The sequence below is a fragment of the Miniopterus natalensis genome, chromosome 2, assembly GCF_054644295.1.
Source record: "Miniopterus natalensis isolate mMinNat1 chromosome 2, mMinNat1.hap1, whole genome shotgun sequence".
In the NCBI taxonomy this organism is placed as follows: Eukaryota; Metazoa; Chordata; class Mammalia; order Chiroptera; family Miniopteridae; genus Miniopterus; species Miniopterus natalensis.
The window spans coordinates 18,626,544-18,650,395 of NC_142082.1; the positions used below are offsets into that span (position 1 = coordinate 18,626,544).

The 23,852-nt window shown below is 41.0% G+C and overlaps 1 protein-coding gene across 8 annotated transcripts in view; it reads left to right on the forward strand.

Moving 5' to 3' along the window:
* The window catches only part of UNC5D (unc-5 netrin receptor D), a 466,349-nt gene that overhangs the window by 391,450 nt on the left and 51,047 nt on the right, over positions 1-23,852 (forward strand). For 4 of the 8 annotated variants that reach the window (XM_087814164.1, XM_087814165.1, XM_087814168.1 and 1 more), the window contains 3 exons: positions 1,449-1,634; positions 8,418-8,795; positions 13,568-13,652. In XM_087814164.1, the coding sequence (XP_087670290.1) occupies positions 1,449-1,634; positions 8,418-8,795; positions 13,568-13,652 (649 nt within the window). The remainder of the gene's footprint in view (positions 1-1,448; positions 1,635-8,417; positions 8,796-13,567; positions 13,653-23,852) is intronic. The other 4 variants (XM_087814166.1, XM_087814167.1, XM_087814170.1 and 1 more) reach the window with 1 other exon arrangement.

A 23,852-nucleotide genomic window follows, 5' to 3' on the forward strand; every position in this document is an offset into this window, starting at 1 on the left:
GTTGGAGCTAACACCTAAATCACACCCTGTTTCTCAATACCTCCTAGGCCGTCATGGGTATTGAAAGTGTCCAATAACCCTCTGTTCTTTGGGGTGATCGTGTTCTCCCTTGCAAATTATTTTTCTGTTTTTATGCCTTATTACTGAATTGGTTCTGCTTGATTCCTTGTTCACTCTTTAATTTGGTAGCACCTCATTTTACAGTCCACTAACATTGTTGAAAATAAATTCACTTTTGCTTCTGTGGTTCGTATTACTCATTTGATAACGTAAGTACCAAATGAGGGCGCAGTGACACAGTAAGTGCTGCGCAGTTGCAAAGTAAATATTCAACAGGTTTCGTTCATCCTCCAAGCCCAACACAGGGTGACTATCACTTTCAGACCTACTAAGTGCACTGACCACATAATCTGCAGGGAGATTAATTGTGTAGTTAGTATTTGCCACCTTCCATTTCCACACACTTTCCAAGATTATACCTCCTTTAGGGTTATGGTGTCCCAGATAAATCTCATTCTGAATTGTAGTAGCCAGGATGCATCTCTTAGGAATGAACCATGCCCAATGTGCATTGAGCCAAAGAGTTGAAAATCGGCTACAACCTATCTTGGGGGATGGGGAGACACCCACAGTCTAAATTCAAACTAATGCTTTTATTTTTGCTTTGCCCATGCATTCAATAGGATGGAGTAGGAGAGGTATGGGAGAAACAGCATGTGCCCTCTTAGAGACCAATGCTCTTCCACAAAAAAGTATTCAAGTCCAACATCTAATTGGTGCTAGAAGACATTTACCATGGACATAAGAGCACCTAGGACCAAGACCTTTTCATATCTCACAACAGAAAGTCTCTCATGATTGTATATACCCAAATTGATGTTGTCAATGTTCTCTTAAACTTAATGATGTGTGCCAAAGCTAAAAGTCATAATTGTGAACTTCTGGTCTACTCTCTTGACTCATAGACCACATGTTACCTTCTCACCCTAGACCACTCTCTATGAATGCATGTGCCCAGGTCATATATAAGTAGAACAGTTCACCCATATTTTGTCATTGTATGTGGATCTTATGTTTTCCCTCTAATAAAAATATTAAAAAATACTTTTCAGGTAAATATGACTTCCTAAAACAAGTAAATTAAGAAGTTGCCTGTTTTTACTTGAAAATATTATATTATTTGCAAAATTGTCTTCAAGATTCTATTACGTGGTAAGCTACTGTAACACAGTTAAGATATTTTACTAGCATCCCTTTGATTTATACAAGGTGTTTTAGAAATGTGATTATTGTGTGAAAGAGAGTATAACTTGTGGCTAGCTGCATATATCATTTTCTCTGAGTAGTAGTAGCTCCAAAAACCCAATAGCATTGCATTTTGTATCCGGGGGTAGCTCTTTGGCTCTGTGCCCATGCTGGCCACTTAGGATTTCTCTTGTGTCTTTCAGGCATCGAGAATGCCAGCGACATTGCTTTGTACTCGGGCTTGGGCGCTGCAGTCGTGGCCGTGGCAGTCCTTGTCATTGGCGTCACCCTTTATAGACGGAGCCAAAGTGACTATGGCGTGGATGTCATCGACTCTTCTGCATTGACAGGTGGCTTCCAGACCTTCAACTTCAAAACAGTCCGTCAAGGTCAGCGGCGTAGGTCCCCCCAACATCACATCCTCAGGACCAAAGACTACGCTCACACAGGACCCTGTGCTCTTTGGCCCTGTGTGAACATAGCCCTTGGCACTGGGAGCCGCTGCCAAATTGTCTTTACACTTTAGGAAACCTGGCTAGATGGATGGAGTAGTCTGCTTAAGTACTTGGCTACTGTGAAGACAAATGGCTCTCAATTTACCATTAGCAGCATTTTAAATGAGGCATTTCCATCTTTGATATGTAGTGAGCTTCATAAGTTATTTTTTTGAAGATTATCCAGCTTTCTATTTTAACAAGCCTGCTTTGAGGATGTATAATTAATTTAGTTAACTGAAATACTGAGTATTCAAGGCTGAGGACCAATTACTATGCCATAACCTCCCAGACATATATATTACACTATTTAGTAGGTGGGGTTATTTTTGTACTTCTGTTTTAAATAAGTAAAAGGACTTTGGATATATGATAGATCAGTTAGCCAGAGAAAAAATGAAATTCCCAGTTTAAATGACTCTCAGCTGTTGCCCAGTCAGGCAATCTTTGGTTGTGGGGGAAGGAAAATCTATCATGTCAAACTACAGCAATACTCATTTTCCAAACAGAGAATCATTTAATTCTCTTATACGAACCAAATCTATTTCTGATTGCAAGATAGTAATAAGACGGACACAGCTTTTATTTTAGAAAAAAAAAAAGCTCTTTTCAGTGGATGACAATTTTTTATTTTGACTCTCATTGTCAGTACTGTCCACCTTTATTTCTGTTTATTGCATGTCAATATCACTTGTACCACAGGACAAGAAGAAGCCTCACTGCTTGGCAGTGATTTAGTAGAGACCAGGTTCTGAAGTAGAAACCCAAGAGTACTAGAAATTGGGAGATGGTGGGAGAAACAACATGCTTTACGGCTCACCACTCACTTCTAGGCACCAAAGTTTCAGGTCTGAGTCTGAGTCTGCTCAGCCTCAAATAGGGTTTAGTACACATGATTTAATTAAAAATAAATCCAATTAAGAACTGATCTTTATGCTACATAAGAAACTAGAAGTAGAGGCTTCCGGTTACGATGGCAGAGTAGGCAATCACTGTGCTCACCTCCTCCCATGACCACATCAGAATTACAAATAGCTAGCTGAATGGAGTTCTTATAACCAAGGATATAAAGAAGCCAAGCCAGGTAGGAGGGGCAGAGAAGCGGAGTGGACAGGTCCCACATCCACAGTGTGTTGGTTAAGAAACTGGAAGGATATCTCAGCTGTGAGGTCCCCTGTGTTGCCAGTGGTCCCAGCCCCACATACACCAGGCTGTCCAGCCCAGGCCTCCAGTGCCCAGAAGAGAAGTTCCCAGAACATCTGGCTGTGAAAACAAGTGGGGGTTGTATTAAAGTGGGATGGAGGGCTGCTACAGACCTAGTAGCTGCAGGTGTTAAAGGGACCACAGACAGACTCAAGGGCTCATAAACTCATTCACTGGTTCTGAGCTCTACCTCCGGGGTAGTAGCTCAAAAAGCACCAGGGACAGACAAAGAGGAACTGAAAACTGACTAACTTCAGGGCAAGGGCTGGAGGGGCAGGGGTCAAGGTAACTATCTCTCTAGGGAGAATTGCTGGCAAAGGCCATTGTTCCTTTGTTTAGCCCTTACCCCTCCCAACCTTCAGGCATAAACCTGAGCCAAAAATGAGTTCTCCATTAACTAACACCTTTCCCATTGCACTGTGATTCCCTGAGATGCCCCCCACCCACCCACCCATGCTACTTGCAGTGGTTTTTTCATACAAGTGTCCTTACTCAGCTTACACTGCTTTCTAAAATCTTTTAAGGCCCACAAACCCCAAACAAGCAACAACTAGCCTCAGCATGCCCTGTACCTCTTGCTAAGTGGCCCCAAGACTGTCACTAGTGACAGCCAGCCTCAGTTTGCAGGCCAACCTCTCCTAGGCACCTAAAAGCCCAACACAAGTGAAAACCAACCACAGATCACTTTGTAGCCCCTAATAGGTGGTTCTAGGCCATACACAGGTAGGATCTGACTGCGAGTTGCACCAGAGACCCTCTCAAGAGGCCCCAGAACCAACATTCCCAGTAGCCAGCTTAATACTACAACAGATCACCCCCCCAACCAGGTCCAGAAATGACACACCCAAGGGCAGACTTAGTAGACACTAGAGCCCAACTAAAGTGAATCTTGTTCTATGGTAAGCCCCTGCACAATACCTTGTTTGCTGGAGTCACAGACATTTCTCACAGCCAGTCATCCACAGGATTTGTCCTACCCACTGATGTGCCAATAGTAATTGAGGCTCAGCTACATCAGGAGGGTACACACAACCCACACAAGGGACAGTACGGAGCACCAAGCTCAGGTGACCAGGGATATAGTGCCACTGTACCCCAAAGGACATCTACTACATAAGGCCACCCTGCCAATACTAGTAGATGTAGCAGATCTACCTAATACATAGAAGCGCACACAAGCAGTCAGCCAAGTGAGACAAAGAAACGTATTCCAAATGAAAGAACAAGACAGAATTTCAGAAAAAGAACTGAACGGTATGGAGACAAGCAATCTACCAGATACAAAGCTCAAAACACTGGTTATAAAGATGCTCAGTGAACTTAGGGAAGAATAGATGAGCTCAGGGAGAATTTCAACAAAGAGATAGAAACCATAAAAAAAAAAAATCAGAAATGAAGAATACGATAACTGAAATGAAAAATACATTAGAGAGAAACAAATAAGATTAGATGAAGCAGAAAATCGAATCAGCGATCTGGAAGACAAGGTAGTAGAAAATACACAATCAGAACAGCAGAAAGAATTTAAAAAATGGTTATACTTTAAGAGACCTCTGGAACAACATTAAGTGTAATGACATTTGCTTCATTAGTGTACCAGAAGAGGAACAGACAGAGCAAGGGACTGACAACCTATTTGAATAAATAATGACAGAAAACCTAATCTGGGGCAAAGGAAATAGACAGACAAACTCAGGAAGTGCAGACAGTCAAAAACAAGATAAACCCAAAGAGGCCCATACCAAGATACACCATAATTAAAATGCCAAAGTTTAGAGACAAAGAGAGAACCTTACAAGCAGCAAGAGAAAAGCAGTTAATTACGTACAAGGGAGCTCCCATAAGGCTGTCAACTGATTTGTAACAGAAACTTAGAAGGCCAGAGGGATTGGCACAAAATATTCAAAATTATGTAAAGGAAAGACCTACAGCCAAGATTACTCTACCCAGCAAGGATATCATTTAGATTGAAGGGGAAACAATAAGTTTCCCTGGCAAGAAAAAAACTAAAGGAGTTCATCACCACTAGAGCAGTATTTAAAAAACTATATTAAAGGGGCTTCTTTAAGAAGAGAAGATCAAAACCATGAAAACAAAATATAGGAAAGAAAACAAATTCTCACTAACAAAGGCAAATGCTTAGTAAAAGCAGTGGATCCACCAACTATAAGGCTAGTACAAAGGTTAAAAGGCAAATGTAGGAGGAGCATGTGTAATTATAATAAATTAAGAGAGACAAACACATGCACAAAAGAAGTTAAAAAATGACAGAAATTGTAGTGATTTTAGCATGTGTTCAAACCTAAGCAATCATCAACTTAAAATAGACTGTCCTTACATAGCTTTGGTAACCATAAACCAAAAATCTACAAGTGATATACAAGAAATACAAGATATACCAGGAATCCAAACACAAATCAATGGTTTCCAGATGGGAAAGGGATTGGGAAACGGATGAAAAAGGTGACGGGATTAAGATGTAAAAATTGGCAGTTATAGAAACAGTCACAGGGACGTAAAGTGCAGCATAGAAAACATAGTTAATAATATTGTAATAACTATGTATGGTGTCAGGGGGATACTAGACTTATCTGGGTGATCAGAATGTAAGTTATATAAATGTCTAATCAGTATGTTGTACACCTGAAACTAATATAATATTGTATGCCAACTGTAACTGAAAATTTTTTTAAAAAAACTAGAAATGTATATTCATCAAATAATAAGATACCAGTGTCTTAAACCAGAGCACATAAAAATGGAGAACTAGCAGTATGAGAGTTGCCTATACAAGTGTAGAATCTTTGAAGTCATGGAGATGAGTCCAAAATTGCTAAATGACCTAGTTAATCAGTTAGTTTCTCTGAGTCTCAATTTACAGCTGTAAAATGGAGATACTAATATCCACCCTAAAGGGTTCTTCTGAGGATGAAATTACCTGGAATAACATGAGTTATAAGCCCTTTGCATATGAAAGCTGCTTAATAAACATAGTGAATATTGTTCTGGAAGCTGGTTGTTTCTGCTTGCCTTGGCACAGGATGCTACTGTGCCCCATAGAGCACCAGGCAGCAGGCAAGAGGAGTGTCTCATTTGGAGGATGCTGACTTGCATAAGCTTGATTAAACACATCTCCTTACTGTGGGGACCCTCAGAGCTTACGTGTATAGTAAGTCTTTGAATGAATAGGTAGCTTTTCCAAACTTATTTTATCATTTTGATTTTTAAAAAATATATATGTATGATTTCAGAGAGAGGGAGAGAGAGAGATAGGAGCATCAATGATGAGAGAGTCATTGGGCAGCTGCCTCCTGAGTGCCCCCCCAATGGGAATTGAGCCCAAAACCCCGGGCATGTGTCCTAACTAGGATCCGAACCTTGATCTCCTGGATCATAGGTCAATGCTCAGCCATGGAGCCACACCCAACCAGGCTCATTTTGATTTTTTTTAAACCAGCAATCTCACAAAACTAGTGATATAAGAAAAAAATTCTGTATTAAAATTCCACTCTGCCTTGTGTTCATTGTGCTAACACCTCACATTGATGCTCACTGGTTCTCCCATCCATTATCTTAGAGACATCTCTTCTTGAGCAAATATAGCCAGAGCCCAGGAAGGTGAACAGCGAGACTGTTAAATAGGATGACACACTTAGAGTAGACCAGGAACTTTTTAAAAATAGTTTCCAAAGAAACTCAGGGTGATGGGGTAATTGTCCTTGATCAGACTTGAATCAAGTAGGCAGCCAACTTTTGTCAACTGTAGATTCTGTTATATGTACCTAATGCTATAGGGTAGGCAAAAGTAGGTTTAGAGTTGTGAGTACAGGAAACACAGAGTTTATTCTTGTATTATTATTTATTAATCGTTGCATTATTTATTTGCATTACAACTGTAAACCTATTTTGCCCACCCCTACGTAATCCCACTTCCATTTAAGTGCATAAATTAGGCTTAAGTCTAATTCTAGGAAATGCTTTTGCTTCATGGCTTCACATAAATTACGAGGGTCTTTTAAAAGTAGCCAGAAATTAAACTTCAGAAGGTGAGGGCTTGACATAAAATAACCAGGAGACTCAGCGATAGGATATTTCAGGTCTCAGTGGAAACGTCTGTTCCCAAAACTTTCCAGATGTTAGGTGGGTCTTAGGTTCTGCTTCTTGCCTGAGAAAACCATAAACAAGAGTAAGGCTGGTGCCTGTGGAATTCAGTGCAGTTCTGTTAAAAAGCACAGCTTGAGTGTGCCTATATCTTAGCACAAGAGCCTCAAGCATGAAAACAATGCATTGCCAAGGAGCCTTTAGATCTACAAGGTTATTTCACCCCATTCTGAACCTCTTCCTCTATGATGTTGGATTCGTAGAGTATTAGAGCAAGAGGTGGGAAAAGTCAGGATTACAGATTTCCTTCTGGGGTTGCTACAAATTATGAAAATGGAAAAACAATAGAGGCTAATACAACATGTCCTGGAATTGAAACATTTTCAAAACTATCATACTTTAAACATTTTTGTCAGGCCCGAAAGGAAAATTGTTTAATATGGTTTGGGTTTCAATTTGAGATGTCACATTGACGGACTGATATGGGTGGGAGGTTTGGGACTGAGGGTTATTTTGTTATTTACTAATAAATGAGATTACTTCATCACAAGAAAATATCTCAGCATTTCGTTTTACTACTTGGCTTAGAAAAAATTGGTAAGCCCCAACAGATGAGAAAGTCCAATTTCTCATGTTTTTGTAAAGATTGCTTTTTTCCCATTTGTTCCGAAACAGAAAGGAAGCCATTCTAAGCTGCTCTCCACGTAGAATCTGTTTTTCCCTACTCCCGTGTGGTGCCTCCTTTCCCTGTCAGTGACATATGCGTTATTAGAGCAAATTGGCTACTCAGACATGGAGTGATTCCTGGGGTCCCCTGAACCTTTTGCTCTAGGGACACATCATTTCTTTCCCCAGCTACAGAAACTGCCCAGAATTTCACATGAGATGTGTGGGCACCAACACAGCTTCGGTTATAAACAGCTCTACCTAGTCACCATGCTGTGTCATCTCATGCCATTTAAAATGAACAGATGTTATTTTTGCACCAAACTGGATTATAAAACATCTTTCTTCCTTTTTTTTTTTTAAGTTTCTCTTTGCCAGTTAAAATCACATAAATAAAAATACCTGATGGAGTGCCAGAAATCCTTGTTTTGAAAAGATAGCTTGTCAGGAACGCTGGAAAGTGAATGACTTTGGTTAGTGGCATTCAGAGAATCGCCTAGGAAGCCAGATTCCAAGAGTCTGAGGCTCTGGTCACTAATGACCGGTCTAACAGAGCCTGTATAGATGCTCTGGGAGCCCTGAAGGTCTAGCTCTGATTGGAGCAGTGGGCAAGCACACAGGCTGTTATGCAGTTAGTAGAAGCAGATATAAAGGGGTGACTATAATGCCTTTTAGTTTCTGAGTGACAGAATGCTTTTCTTTGACCAGGTAACTCCCTGCTCCTGAATTCCTCCATGCAGCCAGACCTGACAGTGAGTCGAACATACAGCGGTCCCATCTGTCTGCAGGACCCTCTAGACAAGGAACTCATGACAGAGTCTTCACTCTTTAATCCTTTGTCAGACATCAAAGTCAAAGTCCAGAGCTCATTCATGGTTTCGCTGGGGGTGTCTGAGAGAGCTGAGTACCATGGCAAGAACCATTCTGGGACATTTCCCCATGGAAACAACCGCAGCTTCAGTACAATGCATCCCAGAAATAAAACACCCTACCTCCAAAATCTCTCATCACTCCCCACAAGGACAGAACTGAGGACAACTGGTGTCTTTGGCCATTTAGGAGGACGCTTAGTAATGCCAAATACAGGTGGGTGGTAAGTGTGCGTTTGTGTATTTTCTAGCATTTGTTTAAATGTTTTGTATTTACACAGTTATGTCCCATCAGATTGATGTTTAAGATGTTTACCATTCCCTTGTCAGATCTACAAATGCTATGGCTTCAACAGTCTGCTTGATTTACACAGCAAACCAAAGCCAACACCCAGATTAGATTTTGCAGCCTTCATCCCATCATGGACCCAGGGACCGCACAGTCCATTTGCTCTGCCCTATTAGAGTTCACAGCCAGATTTGTTCAAAAGATTTGGCTGGTCCCCAGACTTTAAGCCCCTTTGAAATATATTTCCTAGAACATGTTTAGGAAGTACTGGGAACATTCTTCAACATAACCGGCAAATATCATGTTTATAACCAAGCATGGTTGATGCACTAGCAGGTCGTTTAATGAAATGACCCTCCAAGTTGAACTTCCTCAGTACACTTAGTTCTCAAGAGCTTTTCCCTCCTTTTGGTTAGATGTTTTGACAAGGAAACGTAAGGTGTACAGCGCAGAACACTTTAAAAATTATTCAATCTATGGTTAGTCTTCAGGGTTGCCATCTAAGACCTAACTGGATGACAGAAGAGGGCAATCTCTCCTCTGATTTCTAAGCAATGACAATCAGGTAGTTGTCTGAATCATCATTTGTGGCTACTGAAGGAAAAAGAGTGTCCCGGACCTGCCAGTTTTACTCAACAACAGGTTAGCATTGAGTCATGGCCATTAGGGCCTTGCTGGACCCCTCTCTAGAGGAAAGCAAACCTACCTCTCCAAGTGAAACATTTTATCTTAGAAAAATGAAATCTGCAGCAGGACTGGTCTGATGTTGCCATTCCGCTGACCAATCCTCTGCTCGCGTTAGTGACTTGAGACCACAGTTTGTTTCAGGTTGATGAATAAATAGTTGTCTTCTATATCAATCGCTTTCGTAAAAGCTTCATGTCAGGCAAATAGCCCTCGAATGCTGCCCTAATAATGATTTTGTTTTCTAAACTTCTAGTTCTCTAAATTTTCCTTAGTGTTTTAGGACGTAGTAAGGAAGAAGTTTAAGTATGTATGCGTGTCATTGTATGTGTGAAGCGGTTCTCCCTGGTGATAATGGCAAACCGATCAATGTGGAATGAGCCAGCCATCCTTACCAAGTACCCTTCCTGTGAGGATCTTATGAACTGAAAGTATGGAGTCTAGACAAAGAAAACTAAAAAATGCAAATGCTGTCCTTTCAAGGAGAGTAGGCAATATTCCTCAGAAACAGAGTGATCGCCCATTGAGTTATTATTCATTTCTCCTGTCTTCACCTCTAACCCAGTGCCTGGCACTTAGCAGGCTCTCAGTGATTATTGGATGAATAAGTTGTCTGACACTCCTCCTCTCTCTTCCCATCCTCATTTGTTCGTGTGTATTTGTGTGTGTGTGTGTGTGTGTTTATACACATGTAGAGGGAGTGCCAAGAACAGCCCATTCACTGGCTGTGTTTGTTTAATGTTCATCAAAGAAAAAGAGATGAAATCATGATGAAACAGATTTTTCTTTTTCTCCCCCCTGACTTGAGAAGCACTGGTATTGAAAACTAAAAGTGTTGATGGAATTGTCTCTGATTCCCAAACACTTCCTCTGTAAACGGGCATTTTTAAAAGTTCCTAACAAAATCCCCACACAAGATTGAAACTGTTCACTAGGAATGACTTTGAGGAAAAATGCATGTGGGGAGGTGAAACATATGCTCTTTTATTTGCAGAACATAAATATTCCTTGGAGAGCCAAAGTGTAAAGAAGTGAGGCACAGTGATTAAATTGCCCTAGTGCTGTCCATCCTCAGTTGTTGTCTGGTGCCAGGCAATGATTTCTCAAAAAGGCTGGGGTGGTCCCCACACTGTAGAAATAATTTATTATGCAAAATATGACATGAGAGACTCAGACAGGTGGTTCTGTTGCCATATCAAATAAAAGGCTGTCAGAGTAGCAGGTGGAGTTTGGGAAAGAGTCTATTTTTCCTTAATCAAAGATAACTGGTGAATGACATATTAAAAATGGATACTTCTCTAGGAGGCCACAGGTATAAAGATTTCCCAAACTGCCTTTCATCCTTCATACAACGTAACTTACCACCCACATTACCTCCCTGCCGCCACCCTTGCCTCCGTGTGACTGTCTTCTGTCTCCACGTACGATTTGCACGCCTGGCTGGAAGGGGGAAGTATATCGGAAGGCTAATCGTACGCTTTCTGACTGAAGGAAAGGTGAGATAGTGTAAATCTCCAACGATCCTGTGCATTCAGGGTGAATTTGGGAGTATGACGAGTAACGTTTCCATGTAAACACAGGGAATTAAGCTGACTTGAAAGAAATGAGATGGGATCTGCTCTACAAACAGCCCTTTCTCCAAAGTCCACACACACATTTATTCTGATTTGATCTGAAAGTTGATCATCAAGTCCTCATGACATACAGGACATAGCATGTCCCAAAGCCTGCCCCCCCCTTTTTTACTCAGAATTTTGAATTTTATTCATTCATTCATATATTCATGATTTGGTTTTTGAGGGCCTACTGTGTGCCAGGCATTGTGCCCTGTGTTATTTATGTACTAAGCCGTTATTATTTTTGGGTTTTTTTTTTTTTACACATGATTGTTTTTTATTTGAATGTTTAGAATAGACAAACTAATCAACATGTCAGAAAGCAAGTAAGTGATCACTTAAGGCTCGCCATCAAAGAACTGACTTCTAAAGCGCACAAGGGAATTTTTTGTGGCAACAAAAATGCTCTGTCTCTTGATTATGATGATGGTTACCCGAGAGTATACATTTGCCAAACTCATCAGTTTGTACACTCACAACATGCATTTTTTAAAAAATATTTCTTTATTGATTTCAGAGAGAGGAAGGGAGAGGGAGAGAGAGAGACAGAAACATCAAGATGAGAGAGTCATTGATCGGCTGCCTCCTGCACACCCCCCCACCAGGAATTGAGCCCGCAACCCGGGCATGTGCCCTGACCAGCAATCAAACCCCGATCTCCTGGATCCTAGGTCAGTGCTCAACCGCTGAGCCATGCCGGGCGGGGCAACATGCATTTTATTGCATGTAAATTATACCTCACTAAAGGAAACACAGGACAGGAAAAATGTGACATACAAAGTTGTTCTTTTGGATTAATTGCCTATGATGGCATTATTACTTGATAACAGTCCCCTCTGCTTCTGTAGCCAAACAATAGTGACGTATGTCTCGTGTCATAATGGCCGAGATAGTCTGAATGAGAGGTGGCAGAGAGAAGGCACTGAGACAGAAAACTCCGTGTCTAAGGCATGCGTTCAGGGTGCCATCCACATGCACTGAACACCCTGCGTGTCACCACTTCTGCTCAACACAGGGAAGGAGTCGTGGAGGCCACTTCATTTGGCCACTACATTTAAGGAAAAATGGGCAATGAAAGGAGGAGACTGATCAGAGCCCCCCCGCAAGGATGGCAATTACAGTCCTCCTACTATCGGCATTAAGGTCCAGAATATAAATGGATACCCTTGCTGAAGAGTTATAAGCAAGATTTAAATATGTCTCATTCTTAGTGCTGGGGAAAGATACTGATGATAACTAGCATGTCGCTGAATAATGCTCTTAAATGTGAATCACAAATCATTTGTTTGGCAATGAGTCTTGCATTCCTTGATTCTGTAGCAGCTAACAGGCACAGAGAAGGATATCACCAAAGCCTGCCATCTCTACATTTAAATTATCATCAGCATCCCTAAAGTTTTCCGTGCAATTACGTTAGCTCAGATGAGAGGAGGAAAGGTGAGAGCTGCATTATTCAAAGAGTAAGAGGATGCTTTGCGATTTTATTTTGTAAAGGTCTTACTGTGTCTCTATTTTATTTCTTTTCATAAACAAAAAGCTACATTGAAGAGAATCTCGGCCCTCTCTAGACTCTTCTCTCTTGGCCAAAGTGAAATACTTACTTCACAGCATTTGGGGGAGGGGCAGACATTTCAAATTCAGGGTGATGTGCCCTGCAGGGGCCTTCCCTCCCTGCATTGCATGATTTTACTGAAGCAAGGCTACTGAGTTTTTTTCAACTTGATGCTGACATGATTATGGTTGTCACCTTTAACCTTAACCTTTTCTAGCTTCTATTTGCAAATATAGGGCCAAATATTGGCTATGCAAGAATCTATAAGGTTCCTAAGCTTATCTGGACTTTTTCCAGTTTTCTTGAAAAATGCTTTTAGGTTGCTGATGATAATTTTTTCAAGAAAAATAACCATTTTTTCTTGGTTATTTCTCCTCTGATCTCATTCCTAAACTTACTTCAGGATGCACAATTTATAAGATAATTTTATACCAGGCTCTAGCAAAATGTAACATGGCCCACCCATTATCCTAGATACCTTTACAGGAAATGAATGGATGAAACAAGATAGAGAAGCACATTTTTAAATTTTGGAACAGATTAACTGATATATTGATAAACTCTTATATTCTCAGATATGTTTGATAGTCCAAGACATTCAAATTTTAAGAGAATTTAAAAAATGATAGGAAGACTCAAGATCTAATTTGAATACACACTTGAATAAAGTTTTTCTTTATGTCACTGTTAGTAAGTAATCGTTTTGTCATTATTATCTTGGACTTTATGAACTTTCCAAGAATTGGGGTTTCACAAATTGCTGTTGGAAGGGCCTTTTTTGTGAGCATCTGTAAGGTGCCCAGTAATTGGAAAATCTGTGAATAACCTCTTGGCTTTTTCTGTTTTAGGAGTGAGTTTACTCATACCACATGGAGCCATCCCAGAGGAGAATTCTTGGGAGATTTATATGTCCATCAACCAAGGTGAACCCAGGTAAGAGACAGAAAAGAATGATGTATTAATGACATCTTAAATATGGAATGGGGCTTCTGCAGAAAGTCTGAACTTTGTAAGATCTGTAACATGGAGGTGTGTAGGTGAGATAGTGAGCTCCTTGACTACATAGAGGTAAAACCAGCTGCAAAACTAGTGGCTGGAATGAAAGCACCGGCAGCCTCACATTTTTACCTACCTAACCTAAGTCTGACGTCAAAATAGCAGACGCTAAATGTGAAACAGTGAATTGACAGGCAAGTCATAAGGCTTCTCCACAAATATTGACTACCTTCCTTAGTCTTCCTCTCAAAAAGAAAACAAAAAAACAAATCACTCCTGGAGGCACTGTTTGGTGCTAGGAATTATGCAAATACAGGGAATGATGGACCTGTGACCTTTCAAGGTCAGCAGAAGACCTGCTATAAGCAGGAGAGACAATTTCTTAAGCATTTTTCCTCTTGTAAAAATCTGGCCTACACCTCAGTAGCTTTCAGACCTGACAAATTTCAACAGCATTAAATTCAATTACATGAACGAATACAAATCTTGTCACAGACTCTTTTAATGAAAGCAGTTGGCTCTTTTCTTAGCACAACTATAATATTTGTGGAAATGTTGCCTTCTACCACACAAGATAAAGCAAACTCCTTTTTAGAAAGCAATTTCTCTCATAAACTGGATATATACCTCTGGCATTTTCAGTCTTAACATCTTGGTTATTTTAGAATAGATTTTTTTTTGTTGTTAGCAAAGAGCACATGATGGAAAAACACTGAAAGGCAAAACAGCCAGAGAGACAGATGGTTGAACAGATTTTGATAGCTATCTCCATAAAAGGATTTGTTGGTGCCCAGTGGTTTTAACTTAATGCTCTAGAGGGTTTGAGAGGAACTGAAGACTTTGCTAGTTGGCTATTGGTGAGGCTTTTAGAGGATTTGCATGTAAACTATACTGTGTTGGGATTTCATATTATTTCCTCAGTCCTGTAAAGCTATATATCCTTTATCTTTGCACTTGAAAACATGCTAGTGTCTAAATATTTCCACTTAATTAGGGGAAACTAAGGAACAGAGAGGTTTGAAGAGTTTCTTCAACCCTCTCAGTTAAGCAAACCTAAAAATGTAGTTCTCTAGATAAGAACCACTTCTTGTTTTATGCCTTTGGTTGATTTATATAAGAAATCGTATCTGTTTAAAATTGAGGTCATGGTCAATTACACATATGCTTGTAAACACATCATTCTGCAAAAATTAAGTACAGTCATGCACCGCTTAACGACGTTCCGATCAATGATGGACCGTATATATAACAGTGGTCTCCAAAGATTACAGTGGAGCTGAAAAGTTCCTGTCGCCTAGTGATGTCATAGCACAGAGCTTTACTCATGCATTTGTAACAAACCTACCTTGCTGCCAGTCATGTAAGAGTACCGTCTAGGTCTGTGTAAGTACCCTCAATGATGTTCTCACAACCATGAAATTGCCTAATGTCACCTTCTTAGACCATATCCCCATCGTTAAGCATAACCTGTATGAGGAAAAATTCACATTTTCTTTTCTTTTTTTTAGGTAATTTTCTTTCTTTTTTAAAAAAATATGTTTTTATTGATTTCAGAGAGAAGAAGGGAGAGGGAGAGAGAGATAGTAACATCAATGATGAGAGTCATTGATTGGCTGCCTCCTGTGTGCCCCCTGCTGGGTATCGAGCCCGAAACATGGGCATGTGCCCTGACGAGGAATCAAAACATGACCTCCTGGCTCTATTTCATAGGTTGACACTCAACCGCTGAACCATGCCGGCCACGCCAGAATTCACATTTTCAAAGGAACCTGATTTACATCTCACCTCAATCTGTATCTCTTACTAGAAGCTTCTTAGGAGGTTGGACTAGAATGTGCCAAAAGGCATCAAACATACAAGGACTTAAATAAAATGGCCCAAACATGTGGGAAGTATCATTTGTGGCATCCTGTAATTATAAAGTAAGAAGGAGAAATACATAAAAACTCATCAGAGCACACATGCCTTGAAAGACAGATTTGGCCTGATGTGGTCACTCTCTGGACCACTCTAGTTTAGCAAGTTCCATGTTAACCACTGTGGTTTATCTATCTGTATCTAAGGTGTTAAGGTCATTACTGCTCTCTAGGCAGGCAGGCAGAAACAGTTCATCCAAGACTTCAGATCTGTGAGGTGTGTGCATTTTCCTGCCTATTGAACTGAGGATAAATTAAAATTGCAGGAAGTACACATTGTTTTCATGTTGCTGAAACCTTCCAGATGTTCACCTCTTAAGGAAATGACCAGTGCCTGGGCTTCTGCCCATCAGCTTCCTTGGCAGTCTGAAGACTCCCTTTTGAGGAGCTCCAACCTACTTACAAAAACACTAAAAACAGCAAATGCCTTTCTGTACCTTTTTTTTTTTTTTTTTCTAAGCTGAGGCTGGATTTTTTTTCCATCCCTGCCATGAGGCTGTTTGGACCCTGAGTTCTTCAGCTTTTAATCCTGTGATTAAACAGGAGAAGGCCATTTACTGTCACCTTTTCTTTTTAATGTCATTTTGAAAACCCATTTTCACTTTATGGAGCCCTCCTGTCATTTGGAACATGTGCTCAGAGCAAAGCCCATCTTCCTCAAGGTCACGGTGCTGCTGTTTCCTTCTCTTTGCCTCTGGAGCCATCACAGCGCCCTCCCTTTTAGTTCACAGGTGCAAGAACTTGATTTCCTGACTCCATCTCTTCCACCCACAGAGAATGACAGTGGGATCTCCCAAACGACATCTTTATGTTGTATTTAAGTTTAAGTCCGTTACATTTTCCTACTGATGTTACATTTCTGATGCTCCTTTCTCCACCAAGTTCTGGTGTAGCAGGGAGATGATTTAGCAGAAGTATAACAGATCTCATTGATCCAAGCTCTGTACCAGATTCCCAGGAATATAGCTTTGTGGAATGAACCACAGACTCAGAATACCCCCCTGTGGTCAAATAGTCTCAGATGGTCAGTTATATGTCGATATTTTGGTAAGTTTTAAGTGATGTTGTTCACTGTCTGAATGGAATTTGGAATATACCCTGTCTTTCTTGGAAGAGCCTAGAGAGGACACGGTACTTTCCGTTAAGTGGAACGATGTCACTTTCTTTCTTCAATGTCCCTGCTCTGTCTACACTTTCAGACTTGAGTAAACATCTTCATAAATCTTTTCCAACCTCTTTTAGCAATCTGGACCTTCTGGTTGGTGATAATGCTTAGGAAATGGTCTCTGTTGACTTTTTGTACATATGCACATATTAAATGGTTTGCTGGGAGGGGAATTTGCATCCTTGGAAAGGTAATAATTACTTGCCTTCGTTTCAGTGTAATTTTGCAAAGTGTTCTTACATACTTTTGACTCATCTAATCTCCACAGTAATGTTCAGAAGAGGAGGATTTTATACCAATTTTAGAGATGTGGGGGGAAAAAATCTAAAAAAAGATTCCAAGAAGCAAGGCCGCTTTCCAAGGCATGTTACTTACTGGCTGAGCTGTGATTTGCCTTCAGAGTATCTAGCTCTAATTCTGGCGCTCATGGACTAAAGGATGTCACCTCTCCCTGACTTCGGAGACTTTAAAGAAACAGCTTTCTAATGCTGCGTTCCCACTCCTGGCCCTGTAAAAGGGGCATCCCCTGGAATAGCTCCGTAGGAACACTGAACACTAGGCGAGGCGGGGTCAGGTTGAACTTTCCATAGGGAGTAAATTGCTGCTGTTACATTATAGGCTTAAGAGAAGGAAGGCTAGAAGCAAGGCTCACTCCGGGGCTGAATCTTAGCAGACATGTGAGGAAACACTTGAGCGCAGTGGCTAAGAGTGTGAATTCAGACATCAGAGGCCCTGGGTTCAGATCTAAGCTTCCCAGCTACTACTTAGGTGACCTTTGGTAAGATAATGAAGCTCTTTGTGACTCTGTGTCCTTACCCGAAAAACAATCACAGGGTACCTACCTTATAGGGATGTTGTGAGATTGCCTGATACAGAGTGATACAACAGTCTCAAAGATAGTAAAATAGAAGAAAACCTAATGGATATATCTATATGTGATTAAGCATTCTACCTACAGTATATCCTTTAACCTTCACATCAATTCTACATAGAAAACAATATAATCATTCTAATTTTTATAGATTTGAAAATTAAGACCAACAAAAGTTAGATTTGCCCTAGGTTGTAGCAGGACTGCGCTCCAAAGCAAGATTTTCTGTCTTTCAATATAGTTTTAGACTATATCACACTCTCCAATTTAGGCTTAATTAGGCATATTATTCTTGAGTCCAGTAAGACATGCTTGATGAGGGGCAGGGCTTATGCTCAATAATATAAATACATCATGAAAAGGACAGAGGCACCCAGATTTGGGAAGACAAATAACTTTGTTATTCAATATGGAATTACACTGTGATAGAGAATTTCACAGAAAGCAATGGAAAAACAGAGAGGGGCCCCCTAATCTCTTTTAGGATAGACTTCAGAGGGGATGATAGGAAGGGTGGATTCCAGGAGGTGTCACTGGTGCTGAATCCAAAAGATCAGTAGAAATGAGCCACACAAAGGAAGGTATAAGGGCCATATCTCAGTGATTTCCAGCTCCAGGACACACTTTCTATTATCTATACAGTAGGGTGAGGGTGGGGTGGGAGGTAGTCTTTAAGAGTCACTAAATCTAGGCATTTTCCCCTGCTTTGAGGTCACTGGATGCCAGAACATTGCCTTAGGCAGCTTTGTTCCAACTTTCCGTAGAATAAAGAGTTAGGTTTCATGCAGTGCCCCATTCACAAAATAGAGGACATTCGTGAGGTCACGTGAGCAAGAACTAGCGTAGACTCAGAAACCCAAGGGCATGAAGGAGCTGCCAGAGTATTGTGGTGAGAAGCCCTTGGGGTCCTCCTGGATCAAGGTGCTTAAGCCACTAGTTCAATGCCAGGCGCTGCTCCTCTGTTACGGGGCCTCTGGAAGCAGGAAACCAGCAGTCATCATTCCCAAAACGCCTGTCTCCTCTCCCAATCTTTAACTTGAAAGCATTTGGGTCTTTTTTGTTCTTTTAATTTTATTTTACATTTTTAGAAGCTTGGTGGGGAAATAATCTTTCATCCTCTCTAACCAGGTTTTTTAATTTTTTAATAAAATTAAATTAAGGTTTTTAAACAAGAGGACAAAAAGAAATCAGTTGTCTCATCTCATAAGTTCCCCCACATACATTGCAATAAGAAGCTGGTATAAGTGTAGCACAGTCTCTCCAGCTCTCTTGTGCACCCCTGCCCCCTGCCGTGGTTGGAGGGTAGAGAACTGGACCATAAAATTATTATGTGGAACTTTCTTCTGAGAAGCAATAAAATGAAACCAAAGGCAAACATTCATTTCTTTTTCCAATTACACTCTCATGTGGATATTCCTGACCAAATGCTTAGACTGGAATTGGAAATGTAAGTAATCTTATTGAAAAATTTACAAAAAGATACATGTTTTGGAATTTGGCCTCAGCCGAGAGGGATATTTCAATTGCTTTTTTTGCTTAAGTTTTTTTTGTTGGTTTTGTTTTTTGTTTTTGTTTGTTTTGTTTTGGTTTGCTGTCAAATGGGTACATCTCAGGGTGAGGACTGGGATGTTAGACATGATGGTGTTATGGAATTATCGTTTTTAGGGTGCCTTGGTCGTGCAGTGGCTTGAATAGCAAAGCATGAGGTAAGACCAAATACAAGACTAGAAAGACAGAAAGAAGTTGCTGTGGGAAATGGAAAAGAGTAGACCGAGTTTCGCACCCATGAACAGGCTCACAGTTAAACACTGTAGTGCAGGCTACTCCTGTGGACTGGCTTTGTGTGGCTTTTCTTTCACCATAGCAAGAACCCACACACAAATAAAATTACACACACACACACACACACACACACACACACACACACACACACACTTCCTCACCTGTCATGCCTAACAGAGGATTTAAGCCCTCAGAAATGTCCTTAGAAGGTTTCGGAGGACCTCATTTCTAGAAAAGTAAAGTGAAACATGAATACATATGGCCCTTTTACTTGTAAAAATGGAGTTTTAATGAAATTAATCTGTTTGCACACTACTTTTTATGTCAAACAGACATTCAAGGCTATTGTAAAACCTTTCGTCCCAGTAAAGCATGACACTGAGAACTCTGAGGGCTCTGATTTCTGAGAAGGTAAGAAACCCCTGGCAGTGGGCTACTGCAATTAGTACAGTGGTCTGTCAAAACATTGCCTCTTGAGCTCAAAATAAGAGCATCTGCCTTTGGCTCTACCTTGGCACCAGGTGACTGGTCAGGACATTGCCACAGGGAGAAAACCTGCCTAAAACCTTCTGGGTTGATTTACATTTCTGTTAGCTTTCTCCATCTTAAAGGACTTTCTCACTAGGTTCCATTGCAAGTTATCCCCCAGCTCTGGCAAAAAAACACCACTTTCTTACTGCAAAAAAGTTGTGGACTTCTGGGATAGTTTTCACAATTGATATTATGAGCTCAGTTCAGTCAACGGCTATTAAAACACCTTGATGACCAGCTGTTTCAAGCCAGAGCTGTTGAGAAGCATCATTTCATCAGAATGGGCACTACCACTCTCCCATCCACTCACACACCATGCCCTCTCCCTCCCTACTGTCATAAGAATGGGACTTGAAGAGACAAAAAGAGGAGTCACATATTGGAGGAGTACAGTTATCAAAAATGTCTGTCCCTGCCCTCACCAAAGCCAAAGAAAATTGCCCCAAGAGAATTACTCGAAAATTTGCATCATCTGCAGGAAGTAGACATGGATACCTAACTTTTTGTTTGTCTGTCACTTTGTTGACTTGTTCCATGCTACCAGAGAACAGGAAAAAGAAAAGACTTTGAGAAGAGAGGGTATTCTGCTGAAGCCAACAAGGAAAGAGAGGGCCAAAGAGCACATCCATAATTTCTAGGTTCCCATATTCCCGAGAGGTTGAGAAGATGAACTCTGGCCAGGAGCTGGGCAAGATTGAAAACAGGTTTTCCAGGGACCACCTCAATAAGAGGCAAAGAGGCTCAGAGGCTCAGAGGGTTGAGATGCTGTCGCTTGGGGGCCAGTTGGCAGATGTAACAGAAACCCACAAGGAAATACAGATGCTTAGGGGCAACTGTTTACAATATAGTCACCTGCACCCTCTGTCAGTGAGGCCTTTTGGAGTCACCACCCATCTATACTGAATCCATTAAGGATTATCTTCAAAAACTTTTAAGTGACCCAAGAAAAAGATCACTGTCTTGCCCCAGGGAGAAGTAAGGAGATGATGTATGTTTCCCTTCTCTTTCCTTTCTATCACAATGCCCTAGGGATAAGTTCATGCCGTCAGGATAAGCTCAACCTGCTCCCTCCTCTCCAGACCAAACATCCAGAGCCTTGTGTGTGTATGTGCAAATGTGCGTGTTCATGACTGTGTGTCCCTGTGCATGGGCTCTGGGGGTTGGGGATGGAGTTTGAATCAGATGAAGATTAAAGTTTTATAAAGAACGAAAATGGTTCCTAAAAACTAATTCAACCTATTTTAATAACTAGATATTACTGAAAGTTATAGAATCAAAATGAAATGCTACCATGGGTGATTCCACGAAGCACAATTGTTAGCAATTAGAAGGGAAATTGTATACTTAATACCTTGATAGATGAAGCCCCAAAAGCAAGCCCAGTTACTCAAATGAATAATGATACGGCAGTGTGACCCGTGTGGTGACAAAGATGCACAAATGTTTACCAGGAGTGAAAGGATGAACCCTGTCCAAAGTCACAGGGGAGGTTCAGAGAGGAAGTGACAGTTGACTTAAAAACTGAAAGACAGAGTAAATGGCATTCCAGTCAAAAAGAATGGAACATGCAAAGGCACAGACAAATACAATCACATATTTTAGAACTAAGCAAATCAGAAAAGAATATGAAAGAAAGAGTGAAACTGGGAAAATTGAAGTTTACCTGGTGGGTAGGGGTTGATGAGGCTTAAGATTCGGGAGGCCTAGTCATATTTACATTTTAGATAAATTGTCTTCTGCTCAATCTGCACTGCCACTACCCGAGTTCAAGTCTTCATCATACTCACACCCTTCTGTGAGTACAGCAAAAACATGCCTCATTTTGCCTTGCACCGTTATTAAGAGTGCCCATTTTCACCCTCAAAAGCATCTCAGTTTGCACAATAAGTTATTGAGTGTCCTTGGCTGTAGTTGTGAACATTTTAAGTCCTTTCTCTAATCCCCACATTGCTGTCAGCGGGGAGTGTGGAGAGAGACTTGGGGAGGAACTCAGCAAGGTCAGCTGTGTGTGTGTGTGTGTGCATGTGAGTGTGAGTGTGTGTATGTGTTGAAGGAGATGAAGGAGTTGAAGATAATTTCCAGAATTCTGGCCTGGGAGCTGATGATTAATTAGTAGAGAGAGATTTGCCAGCTGAAGGTCACCTGAGAGTTTTTGATAATAGCTGCTCTGGGACCAACTCTGGATTTCTTTCCAGAGAATAAACACAGCTCTGATGTATAAGAAAGGGGATAGGAAGAAAATTGATTTGAGAATAAATAATAGGCCAAAGTAATATTTATAACCAAGAAAAAGGCAACTGCTGAATGGAAATCCCATGTCCAGCGTTTGGCACAGCGCATGGCAGCACAGAACAAAATGCCACAGTATCGGGCAGGGACCACGCCTGCCTCCTTCGGCGGGTGAAACCTTCCTCCTTCCTTTGTGTCCTGTGCCTTCCAGCTGGGTAAGAATCTGCCTGTGCTGGAGCTCACTGAACCGAACTGATAAGGTGCATAATTTTTCAGGGAAGGAGCGCAGACTCAGTCATTGGCATCACATGAGAGAGAAAGAATCGTCAGAAATGAGATAACATCGTAGAATGAGAACACAAGGATTCAGAAGTCCAGGGTTCCAATCTGCCACTTACAGCCCAAATGGCTTTGAGCAAGTCATTTTCTTTCTCTAGACCTCAACTCTATCGTCTGTAAATTCTGTCTATTATGAAATGCATTCCAGGATTTGGGTGAGGACAGTAAAGGGACTCTACGTACGAGACATTCTGTGCAAACGATCAAGTGCCATAGAAATGCTATGTTTTTATGTCACTTTTTTGTGTCTGTGCTTATGTTTTTTAATTACATAGATGAGCTCTCCGAAATCCATGGCATTTGTTTTAGCTCTGTGCCAATGACACAAAAGAATGTATGATCTTTCCTTTTGACTGCTACCAGATGAACTCAGTGAGAGCACACAGATTAACTGTTTACTGTAAAGTCAAGGGCCTGTGAAGATATAAAGAACACCCTGCACCAGTTCCTTGGAGTCTACCTCTATTTCCGTTAACATTCTGGCCTGTGACTTATACTTTAGAGGTAGGTTGTATGAGTCAAACAATGGGCACCAGGTGAGCTAGTGTTAGATCAAGGACATCAATGACCAGTCAAGTGGGCAGGTGGCTTATGGCACCTTGAACAAGCTTTGTCCCTGTCGACTTTGCCATGCTTTCTTTGCTAGATAGTGATGTATGGAAATGAACAAATGATCCCAGTCACCCTTGCTGTTCAATGGTCAGTCATGGATTTGAATCTAGTTTGTTGCGTTGAGTTTTACAAACTTTTATTGGAAGAGTGAAACTGATGGCATATATCTATCCCCTGGAGGAGAATTGGTATTAATTAACTCCGTATCGGGCACAGGGAACTGCTGAGGAGGAAAGGTGCTTCCCAAGTCACAAACAAAGGAGCTCTTGCTGCTAGTACGAGGGGAATAAATTGCTGCCATTTTGGAAACACATTAATTCTTTCAGGCTCCCAGTGCCACGTGGTATCATAAAAGTGGCAATTTATCAAATGGTATCTTAATGGCCTATAAGGGTTAATGCACCTTTAGCAGAAGACTGTGCTCTTTTCTGCAGCAAAATCACAATGGTTTCTTCACAGTCACTCAGGCTAGAGTATAATGCCATAACCCCAAAAAGTGAGGAGGGGAAGAGAAAAAGAAGGAAAGGAAAAAGGTGGGGAGGGATCCTCACATTGTCATTTTATGATCTGCCTTTTGGGGGAAGGAGAATGTTCCCCATACCATGCTCTTTACCATCCCTTCTACCTTATGAGCCACCTTTAGCCCACAAACAAATACTCATAAATAAAAATTGCTGTCATTTAAATCAAAG